This window comes from Ammodytes marinus (genome assembly GCF_949987685.1).
Source record: "Ammodytes marinus genome assembly, chromosome: 4".
In the NCBI taxonomy this organism is placed as follows: domain Eukaryota; kingdom Metazoa; phylum Chordata; class Actinopteri; order Uranoscopiformes; family Ammodytidae; genus Ammodytes; species Ammodytes marinus.
The window spans coordinates 32880736-32899465 of NC_137233.1; the positions used below are offsets into that span (position 1 = coordinate 32880736).

At 41.0% G+C, this 18730-nt stretch overlaps 1 protein-coding gene across 1 annotated transcript; it reads right to left on the bottom strand.

Moving 5' to 3' along the window:
* Nucleotides 1-429: 429 nt before the first annotated feature.
* Nucleotides 430-14658, bottom strand: bin2b (bridging integrator 2b). The gene is made up of 12 exons (XM_080025616.1): nucleotides 14504-14658; nucleotides 12483-12563; nucleotides 10596-10650; nucleotides 10068-10162; nucleotides 8394-8489; nucleotides 8196-8303; nucleotides 8021-8106; nucleotides 7329-7404; nucleotides 6371-6453; nucleotides 5079-5730; nucleotides 1886-1978; nucleotides 430-925 (listed from the first exon to the last, which is right to left on the bottom strand). The coding sequence occupies exons 1-12, from the start codon at nucleotides 14594-14596 to the stop codon at nucleotides 815-817; spliced, it is 1629 nt and encodes a 542-aa protein (XP_079881742.1). The 5' UTR covers nucleotides 14597-14658; the 3' UTR covers nucleotides 430-814.
* Nucleotides 14659-18730: the final 4072 nt, after the last annotated feature.

Genomic DNA, 18730 nt, shown 5'->3' on the forward strand with positions numbered 1-18730 from the left:
TTCTTCATTATGTCGAGAAATTTCAAGAATAAAGACGAATACTCTTCAATGCTATTGGAGTTAGTGGGACATTTATGTATTTTCAGCATACTACAATTGACGTGCATGTATTGGGACGTCTTAAATCTTTTTCTGGCATACTAAATAGTATGGAAGTATGGGAATTGGAACGCAGGGTCAGTGTTCATACTTTCACATTCCATTGTGGTAAATCACTGCAGTCTCTTCTCAAGCTCAGGTCTGCACATTTTCAGAAACTAAGTCCTTTGTGTACAACAAGCAAATCAAATGTACTGTATGTTATCCCTTTCAGTTGGACATTCACAGACATTGGCAAATAAATGGCAGGAAATGGAACTTTTCCAAATTCCAAAGTGCAGAATTTCATACAAGAACAACATCCTACTTTTCTTTTCTTTTGAACTTTATTAGGAAATTTGACAAAAGATCATCAGTATAAAAAGGCTTCTCGTTTCACAGTGTTTCACAGAAAGACTTAAACATAAAAATACTGTAACATTTAACCGTAAAAACATCTCAACATCTTACTACATGTTCTCAAGCTCAGTCACTTTGGTTTCACAAGTTGCAACATCATATCATGTGACTTTATTGTTGCATCATCTGTTTGTACGGCTCCTGAACCATAACATATGGGTTTACTCCCTCTGTCTGTGTATGTGTGTGTGTGTGTGTGTGTGTGTGTGTGTGTGTGTGTGTGTGTGTGTGTGTGTGTGTGTGTGTGTGTGTGTGTGTGAGTCACCAGTGTACAATGGCCGATGAGAGTATTATAGAGTGAGTAGTGACTATTGCTTCACTCTTCCGACACAGGTTGGATGAGGTTTTCCAAGAAAATCCCAGAGTGATTTTCTAGATCCCTGTGCTGGTTCCAGGTCTCCTCCCTGATCCCCTTCACCCGGCCGTCCTGCAATGACACCATAGATAGTAAATAATATGGATGTATCATCCGGGCTGACCTCAGTTATTCACATGGCATCCAATAATCCTGGTATATGCGCGTCGCCATCTTGTGAGATTTTTACTCCGCCTCACGTCGGGGGGAGGGAGATACGCCCATCTAGCTGACGTATACCTCCGAGGCAAAGTGAGGGACAACGGGAGGAGAGCTGTCACTCGAGATCGCGCCAATACATTTTAACCTCAAAAAGAATAAAAACTAGCCTGCTAGAAAAAAATTCACCCCCCTCAGTGTTGTCATGGAGATATGACCTAAACATACAGACTAGAATGGTTCTGTGGACCAGGCTGTAAATAGGTTTAATAAGACTTTGAAAACGGCCTGTCTAACAAGTGAGTCAAAGAAAAATTGCTCAGTCTTGGTACCACCCCCAGTGGCCACCGGAAGGTACTACAATTTGTGTCACTTCCTTATTGGATGCTGGTAAAAATCGCTGAGGTTGGGGCTTGAATGACACACAGGCGTTTAAAACAAACACACCAGCTGATCCAATTCTCTTTGTGAATAGAAATACTGTCCAAAATTGACTTGGTGTGATTTTCTTCTTTCTGGGGGTACTGGCAAAATGACAGTAGGCCTACCCCATATTGGATACTAATGAACTTGCCCATTATCAGAAAATATGCTTAAAAAAAATCATTAACTTTTTTGAAAACACTGACGAAGATTAGGCACATTGACCATGACTCAGCCTCTAAACTTCTATCAGACATAGGAACTAGTTCTGATGGAAGTGTGGCCACTTCCTACCCACAGACAATTTTTTTTTAATATAATTACATAAGAAACAAACTAAAAGCCTCAACAACATATTGTGGTTCAGAAGAAGGGAGCAGACTTCACAGGGAAATGTGTCCTCTCCTGTCTGTAGTGGTTTAGCTTCTTATAACAGGAACGCACACAAACCTCTCGAGTGTCAGCCACCACAAGGATGATGTCTCCCTGCTCAAACCGGAGCAGGCCGTCTTCAGAGCCTGCATGGCTCTCCAACGCCACCCCCTGGTGAAAATCACAACTCCCATTAATGCAAGCTTACCATTTAGGGGCAGTTCACTTGAATCATTGCATTACATTTTCCCAAGTTTGGAACAAGTTTGAGATTTGTTCTAACCCAATACAATGGAAGTGCACTTATTTTTGTTTTTGGAGCACCTCACATATATGAAAAAATGACATAAATACATTTCAACAGCGACCAGTTTTTCCAGACACTGTGTCCGTGATGATATGGTTATATGGCTTAAGGTGGCTAATCTAGCAATCATTAGCTAGATAGTGTGTGTCATGAACATATTATAAATGGTATCACTACATTGTAGTATTTAGCATTTTCCCAAAGTTGTCACTTGTGGTCACTGTTCACACAAGTTAAATAAGCTGTGTTTACACCACAGGAACTAGGGTCTAAACCTGGTCAAATAGTTCTTGGAACTCAAAGTTCCTGGTAGTTTTGGTGGAAATGCGGCAAATATCATTCTCATGTTGGTAGGAAGTTCGACTTGGAAAATGTTTATCAGCCAAGCTAGCCATTAAACAGGAAGTATTAGCATAGTATTCACGCTAAGCTAATGTACTAACTCCATGTCTGAACTAAAAGGGGAACTCCACTGATGTTACACAACTGTGTTAGAGGTCTTGGGCAGGGGTGGATTACTGCACGGGCACACCGGGCACAGGTCCAGGGGCCCATGGGCTCAGGGGGGCCCTTAGCCAGAGATACTGATAGTAACGTTTCATGTCACATAGTCAAAGAGCTCAGTCACTCATGTCAATAACAGGGTCCAAAAAGGAATAGCCTAAATATAAGGATACTCATTAGATTTAACAAAATAGAAATCATCATAGGCCCCTCAACAAGTAGGGGAGAAATACAAAAGCAAGTTAAAAACAACAGCATTAGTAGCTCTGTCTAAGGGGCTCCATGAGGGGCCTTGAAGGCCCCCTCACACATAAATAAGCTTTCTATGTGTGAATTCTAAATGGTTCATAAACAGTAGCTATCCACCCTTTATCTGTTGAAATGGGCCCCTCCATCGTAGAACATGGGTCTGCAGACCAATCTACTGTTTTTACAGTTGCAGAGTAAAGAGTGCTGCCTGTTTAAGAAAAATCTGAAAAATAATGTTCCTTCTGCATCTCAGGATTTGATATAGTCTCTAAAATTTCCTCTCAAAGTGCACCAGATTGATGCATTTTACTTTTAAAAAGGTAAAAAGTACCCCCGCCCGGACCCCCCAGCAAGGTACAGGGTCCCTCCAACAGTATCCCAAACTCCTGTGGAAAACACTGACTTCCTTAATATGTTTTTGCCATTAATTGTATGTATCGGTGCGGAAAAGTCAGTGTACCTGACTGGATAGGGACAAGTGGGGGGCCCTTTAAGAGTTTGTGCCCAGGGGCCCATTATCTCATAATCCGTCTATGGTCTTGGGGAGTACAACTTAATAAGGCTATGTAAAACAAATCTGTAGTCAATCTGTAGTTCTGTCGCATAGATTTATGATCCTTTCTTTTCCTAAAAACCGGTCTATCCTGATTCAGACAATTCATTGATAGAGTAGGCTACTCTTTAAAAACGAGACAAGACATGACATTGATATTGACCTTATCATCTCACCCAGACAGAAAGCAGGGAAAAAAATATATTTGCCAACATGTCTTAAATCATAGTTCTGTACAAGGGTTGACCCCGAAAAGTTGGCTACTCCATCGTAGGAGCCCCGAATTTGAATGACAATCTCACAGTCAAATAGTCGCAAAATAGTCGGTTATGAATGTATGTATGGGGGGCTGAATGTCTGATTCTACATGGGATTGCTTGGTTTCTCCCAATAAGTCATGATGCATCGCCTGTTGTGGTATAAATATCAGCCTATTATACTTGTATTAAAACTAGGGCTGTCAAACGATTAACATTTTTAATCAGATTAATCACAGGATTCTGTGGATTAATCACGATTAATTCTACCATTCGAAATAGGCCCAAAAAATTACCATTTTCTCTGTATATTGTTGTATGAATTGAAAGATGTGTGTGTGTGTAGAAAAGGCCCCAAAGTTCATAAGTTAGTGTTTGATAGTTCTTACAGTGTGTTAAGATGTGTTTTATTCAGTGTGGATAACTGTCAGTTAGGGCCGTGACGTCAGTCGGCCAGAGAGTCTGTTTAGTAAGTTTCCTTTCTCTTCTCCCTTGGTCAGGTGTGCGAGCGTGCATGTTGCCGCAGTAATCGATCATTCCACATGTGAAACGTATTTATTTAAGTTTATGTGAATCACCCGTGTGTGAGTAAGTAGGCTACATTCAGTCCCGATTGCTGTGATATAGTTTATGCATGTTATTAATGGCCACGATTCGGGGTCGCAACAGCTGTTGTAACGTCTCCTCACGAACGGAGTTTAAGCCTTTGTTTCTTTTCCTGCGATCTATGCTGCTGCCTGCTGTGTCTGTGAAAGAAGGAAAAAAAAACGGATAAACCATACCTCCTCTCCTTGTCTCATGCTTATAGTCTGACGTTTTTGGCCCTAAGTGGTGTTCTGGCCGACACCTCTGAAGTGAAGCCAGTGATAGCCTATAAGCAGATCAGCGCGGTACTGGTACATCCACCAGTTTCCTCCGCTATAGTGTGTGTGTGTGTGTGTTTGTACGCACGACCACGTTCTATGGGAATGTTAATTTGTAACTTTATATGTCCATGGGTGGGATGCACGGGGTGGATCATTCTGCACATGCCTGAATTGCGCATGTGCAGAATTCCATTTGCATAACGCCGTTAATTCCAGAAATTAATCACCCTGCGTTAATGCGTTAATTTTGACAGCCCTAATTAAAACAAATGAAAAGTTGAATCAATTTCCATTGAAAGTGTGTGTGTGAATAAAACACCATGGTAGATTAAGTCTCAAAAAATCTATTCTTATGCCAAGTCCAGAACACAAACTGTAAACCACAAACCCATGTCTGGTGTAGAAAGAAAATTAAAGCCAATGTCGCAAATGAGAATATGGACGAGCAGAAAAAAAAAATCACGATTCAACGATAAGTCGACGAGAGGAAAGATTGGAGCAATCAGACTGGACTATGTACATGCTCTGTGTGTACCTTGTATAGGAAACCTGGCAGATTGCAGGGAGTGGATTCATCCCCTGAGTCGGCCGTCTCGTCCTCATGCTCAGCAGCTAGAAGGCGGGGGCCTAGGTCTGTGGAGCGGAAAGAGAGGCGTGGGGCGGGGACCGGTGGAGGTGTGGACTTGGCCTCCTCAGACGGTGGATCGGCCCCGTTGTCCTGCAGTGCACTGTGGGTACCTTTGCTGTTTGCAACATCAGAAGGACCAGACACTTCCCGAGTTGCCAGATCTGACTTTGGCACTCCGACCCCAGAATCATCCGAATGGTTTGTAGCGAGTTCTGCTTCCGTGTGGACCACTGTCTCCACCTCCTCTGGACTGTGACTCCTCGTGCTCCTCTCACTGTTCTCCTCCTCACAGCCGGACTCTCTCCTCGGTGTGTCTGTGCCGCTGGAGCTGAGGTCAGAGTCCGAAGAGTCCACTCTCTTGGATGAGACAGCGCTTTCTTCCAGTGGCGGGCTGCTGGTTTCTTTAGACATGCTTTCGCTTCTCTCCAGAGTCGGCGCGGCGTCTTTTCCGTTCTCGCCGGAGGTGTGGAGGGAGACGTGATCGGCCGGGAAAGCCGTGTTGCAAGGGATGGGATTGGAGATGACCAAGGACTTTCTCTTCTTTGACTTGCTGGTCGTGCTATTTTGAAGAGAAAAGTACATTAGTTATCTTTTGGACTTACTGTACATATAGCATATTATAATGCCTCATTTCCACTGAGCATTTCCTAGGTGCAGACTAAGGACAAAAGGTGACAGAGCATTTGCTGTGGCTGCTCCCAATCTCAGGAACAGTCTTCCCCTGAGTCTGAGAACTGCCCAGTCTATTGACCAGTTTAAAACGTTACTAAAGACTCACTTCTTTGCTTTGGCTTTTAACACAAATTGAGCTTTTTTGTTGTTGCTGTGTATCTTAGGCCTATTAGTTTAGCATTGTATGTACAGCACTTTGGTCAACTAATGTTGTTTTTTAAACGTGCTATATAAATACATCTGACTTTGACTTTTTGACTGAGCACCACGGGTTGGTTTGGTTTGGTTCGGCACAGCACAGCAGGATCTGGCTTGTTACCACTGCCGACCCTTATCTATCATGAGATCATAGCTGCAGGACATGGGTGTAGCCCGCTGATGGAAATCGCCACAAAATGCCCATGTTGTATAATCAGTCCATTATATTGCACACAAATTACATTGATATGTTGCGTGTTATTTACTAACTAGGCGTGAGGCAATCTTGTTGGGAACACTGTAACCATGGATGAGTAAACATGGCTTACCTGTTCAGACCCTTGATTATGAACGCTTTTCCCGAGTGTTGAGTCTCGAGCTTCTTCATCACATTGTACAGATCGTGGTTCAGCTGCGACAGAAGCACAACAAATAACTCAATTCAATTCAGTTTAATTAAGAAGGGGACAGTGCAAATGAATAGAACACATGATCATACATGGGTTACAATTGACAAAAAGGCTATTTTTCATCTGTAGTCCCCTGACATCAATGTTAAAAGAAAAAATACAATTAAACAAGATACAAAAAACAACATAAACAGGACGGAACTCCAGAGCACAGAACAGAGCATCACAGAACAGACAGAACTGACTAACCAAGGTAAAACAACACAACACAAAGCACCAGTGAAAAAATACAACAAAATAAAAACATAGTGTGTTGACTGTGAGGGAATTTTGGGTCTTTAGTTGTAATATTAATGGGGAAGATTAATAGGCCATATATGCCTATCTTGTGTGTCTGCCTCTCAGACTCTAGGTCAGCCTTGGAGCCTGTTAGGAGACACTTAGGTCAGTTGTATAGATAAAGTCTCATCTCCTAAGACTCCAGAATGTTATGGTTCACCGTGTTCAGCTCTGAACCAAAACATTGGTACGCTTGGTGCCCGAGCCGGGGAGGTGGTAGAGATAGCGCGAGGTTAAAACACAGCTCTAAGCATGAGTTTGTCAGAATTGAAGTGCAAGTCACGAGAGTTGCAGTCCGGTTCTCCTTGGCCAAGTCTGTAATAAATATTGCTTCATAATTCATCCAAGTCTCCTTAAATATTCTTCCACCTGAGTTGACCTCCATCCTTAACAGAACTTCCATCACATTGACCACATTCACAACAAAGTATTCACAAAATATAAAAAGTAATTTATTTTCTTTTTTTAACATGCATACAGTTCTTTACAGGACTAGTGTGAGTGAGGGGAAAAAAAAGAGATCAGTGTCATATCTCACCACGCTCATTTCCTTGTAGAAGACATCTCTCAGATTGGATATGTTTTGGAACACCGTCACATAACAACCTATCCGGCTACAGAGACAAAGACACAATCTCAGTTTTTCTTTCAGTTTGTCCACATGACGCTCTTGAACAAACTACAAGTCAGCTTCAGTTATGTTGTCCACACTTTGACACTGATAAAGACAAGTGGTAGAGGCGTGGTGATCCCCCTATCAACCCCCTCCCCCCCCCCGGGCCCTCAGATCATCCTCAGCCAGTCTCCTCTCCACCCACACATCAAAACTCCGCAGCCTTGGTGACAGAGCCTTTTCCAGGGCAGCTCCCAGGCTCTGGAACAGCCTCCCCCAACATATCTGTGACTCTGAGTCCCTCACCATCTTCCAGTCCCACCTCAAGACCCATCTCTTCTCCTCTGCCTACCCCTAGATCACCCACCAACCCAAGCCCCATCAACTTTACATTTTTCTTGTGTTTGTTTACTGTTATGCTCCTATGTAAGGCGCTTTGAGTGCGAGAAAAGCGCTATATAAATTGAATATATTATTATCAAATATCATTAATTCATCCATATATCTGCTATAGCTATCTTTAAAAAGGCAAAAAAAAATCCCTTTCAAATAAAAAATAAATAAATAGTTGTGTGTAGTTGTGGAAGTGTGTATTTGATATTGTGGACCTACAATACCTCTGATAGAGAACAGGCAGCTCCTCTCTCAGCTCGCTATTTAATTCTTCAAAGACACTTTGGGCTTTGTTGAACTCTTCCTCTGCCTGTAAAAGAGCATTTGAATTTTTTTTTTAAAGAATTAATTACTTTTTATAATGTATGTGCAATGTTTACTGCAATACTAATAACTAACCTTTGTTATTTTGGCTTCATCCTTTTTCTTGGCACTCTGCAGCCCTTCCAGGTGGTGCCGTGCTGAGTCGTAGTCCACCAGCTTGCGACCGCGTTTCGATACTCGTTCCTAAAAAAACAGACAGAGGTTTTAGTTTCTTCAAGTTATCATGATCCTACAATAAAGTATAAAAAAATAAGTCAAAAAGCATGGCGTTACCTTGACCTCCGGGAACTGGCTGCTGTAGTTCTCCATGGTGCGGACAATCTGGTCGGTGAGTTTCTCTTCGTAGTCGTTCCACAGCAAGTCTTCACTCTATCACACACAGTTGGTAACACATGAAGGCATCTCTTACTCTCCAAAGGCTATAAGCAACTTTAACCGAGGCACACACATTGTTTCAGGATAGGAACGCTGTTACACGCATAAAAAAAAGCATGACTGTCTGGGAAACCATGATGTTTAATATTCTCCAACTGAGAAGCTTATTAGCAATCTATTCTGTTAACTGACATAGGCAGTGCACTCTTCCCCGTGGAATGCTCATTGGTGAAGGTAGAAATTGCATTTTGTAGACCGACTACTAATCTGTGGCAAAAAAATAAAAAAATAAAAATAATCAGTGTATCCAGTACATTGTTAATTACTTTTATAATAATGATATATTAACTTTCATACTTTTAATAATACAATAATGTACAAGCGGAAGCTGTCGCTCACAAACAATTAGAAATATTAATTTAAACTCTTCGGATCCCTTCAGCTCTGAAAGCCATTTCAGGATCTTTCAGTTCATTTTTCTAGCTTCATTGCCCTGTAACTTTACTGTTTTGGTTGAGTCTCCAGGCTCTCATCACCCTTGTTTGCAGGAGCAGCAGGCAACTTGTTAGCAACTAGCTGGTGAACATATGTGGACTATTTAGCAGTTGAAGATAAGGCCTGGAACACACATCCTACCTCTGGAGCGTGTCTGCATCTGTTACTGCTGCGTCTCTCTTGTCTGTTTTCGGCCATACATGCAATGTCTCAGCGCTGCTTCTAAAAGCCCTGTCTTTCTACATAGAGTTTTCATAGTTAATTCCCATGAATATGAGGTTGTTTCATGTCATTTTATGACGCATATGATAAATATTGAGTTTCAACAGTAATCCGTGTGCCTCCCTGCCTTTTGTTTTTCCTCCACATTTTCGCTTGTGGGATGTTTTATATTGAGATAAACAGGGAAATCTTAAAACTACAGTGAATGCTGCTGGTATGACTCAACAGAGTATTTCTCTATCAGTTAAAGTAAAGAGACCCGAGAGAGACGCGCATCTCCCTGGAGAAAATAGGCTCCTCCTCCTGAGGTAAAGTGAAGCGTTGCTGCAGACGGGCCTCCGATGGGCGTTGGCAGGGCGTCAGAGGTCTGATGTGTTGCTGCTGTAGTGTGTTTACACGGTCGCCAAAAAAAAGTCAAACACAGACACGCAGTAGAGGTACGATGTATGTTCCAGGGGTAAAGAAATTCAGTTTCAGTAGTTGGTCGAGAGTCCAAAACAGAGCAAGTGAATGTTGGACTAATATTTGCCAGGTGGCCATAAAACAAATGAATGATTCTGCTGCAGGATCTGTAGATAAGCATTCGTTTGCTTATACGTTAGCCGTCAAACTATAAATTACAAGGCCAGAATATGTCCAACACATATGTAAGTTTAGCTTGTCATGGAGTTTTGCAGCAATTAGGCCAAACCAACAGACACACCGAAAATGGAGTAATGCCACTTTAACTTGAAATGGAAAATACGCTTATTTTCATATACTGTATATAAAACTTTGATCACTTTATTATATTACCCTGTTGGCATTCTCTTATATGCACAAACATTCACATAAAGCCATCATTATAAAACCTACCTCTGTAATGACGTCAAGGTCCTCCACTCCATTCCAGTCTGGTTCGTAGATGTCTCGCAATGTCTGGGACAGCCGCTTGGACGTCTCATGCACGGCTATGGAAAGGAACAGCGGAAATTGTGGAAGGAAGAAAACAAAAGTCTTCAAATATAAATCATGACATTATTATCTAGCATCAGCAGTGCATTGTGGGTGGTATTGTTTTCAGGGAGGTTTGTGGAACTGTTGCTACACCCACACGGAGAAGGTCAGAACAACACTGGTTTCCTGGCTGGCTTTGCCAACAATGCAGGAGCTTAAAAGCTGACAACTCTAGAAAGTCACAGCGGTTTCTTGCCCGTGATTCACATATGCAATGCTGTGTCTGCACTTTTTTTCTCTCAATCCAGGATTCCGTTTGTTCTTGTACAACATGGCAACGCAGACAGAATTGCAAAAGTCGACACCGAAAAAAAATCCAAGAATAGAAGTAATTTCACTTCCATTTTTATTCACCGACTCAAACGGGTATAGGCCTTCCAAACCTACCTTTAACTGCTGCGTGGTGGGCTTTGACATCTTTAAACAACCTGCTTCCGTCCATCTGTGCACCGCAGCAAAACATAAAAGCAGAGAAAAACAATGAGGATGATGTTCAATAACCCCCAGTCATTTGTGGCTTATCATTTCTCAAGAGCTCGTGTGGTCAGAATCACTTTTGGTCAAAATAAGTGAATATCTCCTCCTCACGATTGGCTACCTCCACGTAGCCTACTGTGACCAAGTGCTGAAAAAGTAAATCCATCTTAAATATAAAGCCCGGGCTCTGTAAACATGCATGCTGCTAGCTATGCCCCCCCCCCTCCACCCCCCTCTCTTAGCAGAGCAACCACACACACACACACACACACACACACACACACACACACACACACACACACAGACAGACACACACACACACACAGCTATATGGTGCATCAAGTTCCACTCTGTGTATATTCAACAAGGTGGAGTTTAAATTCAATAACAATCAAAATATTTCATGTGGTGATGATAGTGGTAAAGTGAAAGCAACATGTCTCGTCAGCGTGTAGACTTCCTTCCTGTTGCTGCTAGTCAGTTTCCCAAAAACATGTGCTGTGTTGCATTTAACAGTGAATGAGCTTTGAGCAACTTTAAAGTAAAAAACCTACAGTGTGTATCTTAAGCCGCACAGCAGCAATTGTAGCCACAAGTGAGTTACGGCATAACAGTGAATGCCTTAAAAATGTTGAAAATACAAACAAGGTCAAGACATTTTTCATTATAAATCTAAATCTATTTCAAAGAATCTATTTTTTGCATACAAGTTAACGGTCAAAGCAGACCACATCGGGCTGCTGTAGCTGAGTGTTAAACCCTGCTTTAATGGTTTTTCATTTGTAAAAGTAAGAGTGTTTTATTTCCTCTTTCAAATGTTACTTAGCCTCGCTCAAACTCCTTTCAAAATGAAAAAAACTGGGTGAAAGTTTTAGTCTGTGAGGATGTGGGTAACCTCCTTCGAAATGTAGTTTATTTGTACATCCAGTTGATTGCATATTACACATTATTTTTCATCACATTGCACATTTCATTTTAAAAAGGTGCAGTGTGTAATATGACATCATCAAGAAAGTTCTACAAAGTTCTAGAATGCAACACTCCCTGGGTAACCCCACCCCTTTCGAATAATAACAGAAGCTACAGTGGCCTTCAAGGACAAGAACAATTCTAAATTTTAAACAATGCACCTGATGACATTCCAACTATGATACTTTCAAGATGGCGGCACTAGGCTTTGGTCCAAGATATGCAGAAATATGGACATATATGAGACCCTTTCTAAAGGAAAAAAATAATAATAAAAACATTTTTTTCAGCTATTATGCACTAAATTAAATGTACTTATGGATATTATAATTACTTTCTACAAAATCTGCTAGGAAATAAAACCCAAAATTCTACACACTGCAGGTTTAACTCTATATTTTTTATTTTATCGTTCTCACTGCACTGTGGGTCAGAGATAAACGCCATTTTGATTCTGATGTATGTCTTGCATATATCAGAACTGACAATAAAAGACTTTGACTTGACTTTAATGTGATCATACACCATCTCCATTCTAAATGTGTACACAGGTGTCTAGAGGAGACGCAAGCGTTTGGGCAGTATGGATAGGAGAGTAAGAAAGAGTTGCTTCCTGTTTTCAAGGCCAAGCTGACTGTCTGATCATGTGGCATGGAAACTCAACGACAAAACACAAAACACGGTCGGACTCTTCGGACTCAGCAGTGTGAATAAATGAAACGTATTAAATAGAGCAAACTTTTTCATGACCACTTTCTTTTCCCAATGAAAAAGCTTTAGGCACTGTCACAGTATAGAGATCTCATTGTGTTAGAGTGTTTGCTTCACCTGTTGTTTGTTGAGGCTGGTGAAACACTGCTCGAACTGTTCATCCTTGGTTTCCATGGTTTTGCCCAGTTTCTGAAGGACCTGAGAGAGGACAACGGAGTCACAAGACGTTTCAACAGCCACAATACTTAAAAGGTGCAGTGTGTAATATGACATCATCAAGAAAGTTCTACAAAGTTCTAGAATGCAACGCTCCCTGGGTAACCCCAACACTTTTGAATAATAACAGAAGCTACAGTGGCCTTCAAGGACAAGAACAATTCAAAATTTTAAACAATGCACCTGATGACATTCCAACTATGACACTTTCAAGATGGCGGCACTAGGCCTTGGTCCAAAATATGCAGAAATATGGACATATATGAGACCCTTTCTAAGGAAAAATAAAATAATTCAAAAAAAAATTCAGCTATTATGCACTAAATTAAATGTACTTATGGATATTATAATTACTTTCTACAAAATCGGCTAGGAAATAAAACCCCAAATTCTACACACTGCAGGTTTAAAGAAGTGAAAGAACACCAGGGTTAATGCCTCAAACATCTACCATCAGTCAGGCTGTATTACAGCAGCCAGACGATGATAAAGGATCCAATAAATTCCATTTTTAAATAATTGTGACCACAAGATGTACCTTACTGAAAAATAAACTTGTCAGTGATCTCTGGGGGACTGACTATGTAACAGTGACACTGTTTGACTAATTTGTTAAAGACCTCAAACGTGTTTGGACTTTCTGTACTGCAACTTCTTGTTAAATAATGGTTAACATACACCAATACTGCTGTATGAATTATGAGCTAATGTTGGGATACATTTGCCCAAGTGATTTAGCGATCTAGAATCATTGCAGACTAAATTGCTCCATTTGTAGTACAGCACATAGGCTGCAGGCTGGTACACTGCTGGAACTGAAGGGGACACACATTGCTTCACTACAGAGTCCTTCACAGTTGACTGCGTGCAGCTGTTTGAGAACCTGAATGCCACATTCAATGACCTTTCAAATCTTGCAACAACAAGGGTACTCGTATCTTTCATGTCTATTCCTCCCACTCACCATGATACTAATATAGATATTCCTGAAACCTCCAAACAAGCTTTGGTTTGGTCTACTTGCAACTTCACGCTCCAAAACATTGTGTAGACAAATGGCTGTTGTGTTTGAGGTGGAGCATCCTAAATCAAACATGTTGACCACAAAACTGAGCAGTAAAAAAGCCTCCGCGAGCTAGAGGAAGTGCACAGTCAGGAAGTGGCAGCAGCTTTTGTGTCCGCACTCAGCTGTACAAGACTGAACAGCACAACCATGCTAGAAGAGCTGCTGGGGGGTGGGGGGGGGGGGGGTCCAAGCTGCTGTTTTAAAGAGTGCATCAGGTTAAAAAGGGGCCAATCGTTCAAATGTTAGACAGTTACAGCATACAGTAATAGCCGGTTCAGAGCGTGTGGGATATAGTGTTGTATATACACGGGTCTGTTTGGTCATAATTACAGGTTTTTACACGTTCTTATGCAAATATGGTTTGACTTGAGTCCTGTCCTCTCACTGTGGGCAGCATTCCAACATGAGTTACAACTTGACACAGATATAAATTAGGAAAGTAACAGTAGCTGCATGGTATTTCTAAAACAATGCTGCTGTTAACACACACACATTCTCTCATGGGCCAAATTCTACTGAGGTAAATATTTGCTGCCTTATAGCCTACAAATCATTTGAATGAGCTGCTGCTTGTCCCCGTGTCAAGGTCTTGTCGTAAATGTAGCCGAATGTAGGCTAGATGCAACACTCCTTCAGATGTGCCTCATATTCTGTTTCCAAACCAAACCTTGCATTGAGTAATACGGACGACAAAAGCATGCGTAACGGGCATACACTACCGCAGATACCACCAAAGTTTGCGCAACTCTCTCGTGATACCCTACCATACTGTTGACAGTGCTTTTAGTTCTACTAGTTTACGAGTTAAATGGACCCACTGTAACTTAATAAAAAAATAGGCATTTCCAAAGCTCACCTTCTCCTGAGCTCGGTTGAGCGACTTCTGGACCCGCTTGGCGAGGAATCCTGCTCCAGCCTGGATGTTCGGGCCCATCTTATTGTCTGCCATCGTCTCTGTTCTCTCTAGTTGTTCTCTTCCACAGAGCGCAAACCGCCTCCCGTCCGCTTCCTCTTGAGAAACTGCCTCTCACCGCTGTTCTGCGACTTCAGTTCAAGGCGATGGAGGTGGAGCAACACAAAACGGTGTCAAGACGCGCGCACACACACCCACACACAGGCGCTGAAAGACCCAGCTGAGAATGAAGGCCTGGCTTCACGTCATCCTCCTCAGCACTTGTTCGAACCTGTTGAAGGAATGAATGAGAGGTGTTGCACCATGCTACTCGTCCAAACAGACAAGGTGGAAGTCATCCGGCGACTAGGCTACTCACCTGGAAATCATGTGCGTAGATTGCGTTTCTCCGATGATGCGTAGGCTACCTGACTCAGCAGCGTGACATAAACAGGGGAGCAGCAGAGATGCTAGCTTCAAATGTGCATCAAAAACTCAGTTTTTTTAAAAGTCAACAAACAGAAATAAGTGATTGTTTGTAGGCTAGTTCCCATGGCAACAAAAGGTTATCCATTCTTATAGCCAAAATGCACTGTAAAACATGCCACATTTTTTATGATAGCCTATTTTTTTAAAGTCTTTATTGAACATGTTAAAAATAATACAAACACAATAAAACGAATGAGCAGTAAAAAAGGAAAAAAAAAAAAAAAAAAAAAAAAAATGGCATCCCAGGATCCTAAGCAACAAATACATAACTCAAATAATATAGCCTACTTCATGTTCAAAAGGGATAGGAAGAAGTTAAGGAACACTTTTCTGGTCCTAACCCCTTTCTATAGTTGTTCACAAGAAATAATAAATGTTTAGTTTGAATCAGTCAGTGTCTATGATGTTTGGCTCGTGAGTTAAAACTAATCTTAAAACTTTTGGACTAGACAATAACAAAATAAAATAATGGAACAGATCAAAGAAAACCATCAAACAGAAAACAGCAACACAGAAATTCACTGCTCCAGGTCATAACAATTCCATATTTTGTTTCGGAAGAGTTTTTTTTTAGTTTTGATATTGTTGTACATTTCTTCAGCTCATCATCGCAGTTGTTCCAGAGACTTACAACCTTTGTCGTAATACATTGTAGTTTTGTATTGGTTCTTATAGATGCTTTGTTGAATATACAGGTTCCTCTTAACTTGTATTTGCTTTCTCTCAGTTGGAACAGCTCCTGGATGACATGAGGCAATTGGTGATTATTTGCTTTGAACATTATTTGAATAGTTTTATAATCGATCAAATCTGGAAATATAAGTGTTCTTAGTTCAACAAATAATGGATTTGTTGGTTCTCTGTAAGCGGTTTTATGTATAATTCGTATAGCTCTTTTTTGCAGGATGAAGATTGGATGTATATTTGTTTTGTATGTGTTCCTCCATATCTCCACACAGTATGTCATGTAAGGAAGTAAGGAGCAGTACAATGTATACAGGGAGGTTTTATTCAGTAGGTCTTTGGTTTTATTCAGTATTGCTATTGATTTGGATATTTTGGCTTTAAAATAATTTATGTGAGGTTTCCAACTTAATTTGTTGTCAAGTAATACTCCTAGAAACTTTATTTCAGTTACTCTTTCTAGTGCTATGCCATTTATCGTGAGTTTCTTTTCTGTGTTGGTTGGTCTATTCCCAAAAATTATAAATTTAGTTTTACTTAGATTCAATGTGAGCTTATTTTCATCAAACCAGATCTTCATCCTGTTCAATTCCTTTTCCATAGTATCCAGAAGCTGTTCCAAGTTGTCTCCACAGCAGAGTAAATGTGTGCCATCAGCAAAAAGAATAGTGTTGACCGTTTTTGAGACTTCACATATATTATTGATGTACAGAATGAATAATAATGGCCCTAACACTGAGCCCTGGGGCACCCCACATGTAACCTGTAGCAATTGTGATTTATGATTTTGAATTTTCGACATATTGTTTTCTGTTCTATAGCTGGATAACCATGCCAGTGCAATGCCTCTAATGCCATATCTTTGTAGTTTTTTTTATTAACAGCTCATGATCAACGGTGTCGAATGCTTTTTTTAAAGGCCTACTTCACCGGTTTGAATATGAAGGTGTATTGAATTCTGAGATCCTATGTAGTATAAATGTGCAAATTTTTTTTTAAATCGGTTCATCCTAGCCTGAGAAAAGGCAGAAAGAGTGTTTTTTATAACCCTATATTTCTCTTTCTCGTGACATCACAGAAAGAGATGTCACGAGACACCTTCATATTCAAACCGGTGAAGTAGGCCTTTAAGTCCAGAAATATCCCCACTGCATATTCTTTATTTTCTATTGCCTTAGTGATTTTGTCTACAAATTCTATGATTGCAAATGAAGTAGTTCTCTTTGCTCTAAAACCATATTGTTGTTCATACAGTATGTTATGTTTGGTGATGAATTCATTAAGTCTTGTGTTGAATATTTTTTCCAGTAATTTGGAGAACTGGGGAAGCAATGAAATGGGTCTGTAGTTTGAGAGTACATGTTTGTCTCCAGTTTTATGTATTGGTATGACTTTAGCTGTTTTCATATTGTTTGGAAATACACCGGTTTGAAGAGACTGATTGCAGATGTGAGTTAGAGGCCTTGCTATACATACAATTACATTTTTGACAGTGCACATATCAATATCATGACAGTCTGTGGACTTGTTGCTCTTACATTTTTTAACATTTAATAGGCTATTGTCGATTGGCTACCCTGCTGTAGGCTATAGGCCTTGATTATTTGAGGCCTATTTCATAACTGATACCTACTCATATAGGCCTATTTCATCATCAGCTTGTTTGATGAGTGGCTATTGTTCCCACATCCGCTTCTCTGAATAGGAGCCTAATATGACTAACACTCAGGCATCCCAACCCAATGTGATTTATATGGCTACTTCAGTTTGAGTTTGGGTTAAGGACTATAAAGGCTAAGCCACCATCAACTTTACATGTTCCTTTTGTTTGTTTACTGTTGTGCTCCTATGTAAAGCGCTTTGAGTGCGAGAAAAGCGCTAGGCAATATAGCCTAAATCAAATATATTATTATTATTATTACTTATTCACTAGGCTAGTCTTCCACATAAATGACAGCTCTTTAACAGAGAGCTATGGTCTACACAGTGCTAAGGTGAACACCAAGAAGAAGAAGCTTGATCCAGGCAGCTGACAGTCAATCCTGTGCTCTGTGCAGAGGGAGAGGAGCTTTTTGGTTTCTAGACATTATTTCCAGAATGGGGCTTAACAAGCAAAAGTTGTCTGCTTTTTACTGTGGTTTTGCCTTCCCTGTATATTCCTGACAATGTTCCTAATATGTCTTTCTTGAGCAAAGGCCTTGAGGGACATTGCCGGAGGAGATAGGCTGCACAATGGTTTCTGGACTTCATCCACACATGCAACAGTGTCTAGTTTCAGACCCATGAGGCAGTGGAGCTCCTCTGTACAACGGAAATATGTCACATTCCCTTGAATGAGGAAGTAAGTTGTGAACAACATCAAACACCACAGGCCGATACTAGGTTTGTGTACAGTTATTTATATTGTTTTGGCGATGAGGTTCAGGCATCACAGCTGGGTGGTTAGGGTCAGGGTAAGGGGACAGGGAGAGGTTAGAACCATAACCAGTGAAGGTGACTTATTTCCGTTCTACAGTGGAGTCCCACTCCCCCATGGGTCTGCAAGTAGACCCCTCTCCATACATGACCTCTTCCAGGGAAAATGCTGGGAAAAGGCTAGACCAGGGGTGTCCAAACTTTTTTCACTGAGGGCCACATACAGAAAAATCTACGAAGGGCCGGGCCACTTCGCAAAAATAACACATTTATCAGGACATGTAGCTGCTCTGATGTTTAGTTTCATAGTGTCTTCGTAAATTGTAATCCTTCTTCACGGCAACACTTTCCTTGCACATTAAACAGACACATTTCCCCTCTTGTTTATATGCCAATGATACACCCAGTGTTTTCTGCCTTTGCGTCCAATGTCCAGCAGGGTGAAAATAGTATCCAGCCGAGGTCCCGACCCACCTAGGGGGGTCCGGGGGTATGCCCCCCGGGATATTTTTTAAAGTTTTTAAAGTGAAATGCATGAATCTGGTGCACTTTGAGAGGGAAATTAAGAGGCTAAATCTGAAGAATTTTGTATGAAAAAAAATG

Bases quoted from the DNA above. Each gene is read 5' to 3' on its own strand.
- bin2b (XM_080025616.1), bottom strand. From the start codon at position 14,596: ATGGCAGACAATAAGATGGGCCCGAACATCCAGGCTGGAGCAGGATTC. The intron at 8,490-10,067 runs GTAGGTTTTATA...TGTGTGTGATAG, and splicing joins ACCTTGACGTCATTACAGAG to AGTGAAGACTTGCTGTGGAA. The intron at 6,454-7,328 runs GTGAGATATGAC...CTTCTGTCGCAG, and splicing joins TCTACAAGGAAATGAGCGTG to CTGAACCACGATCTGTACAA.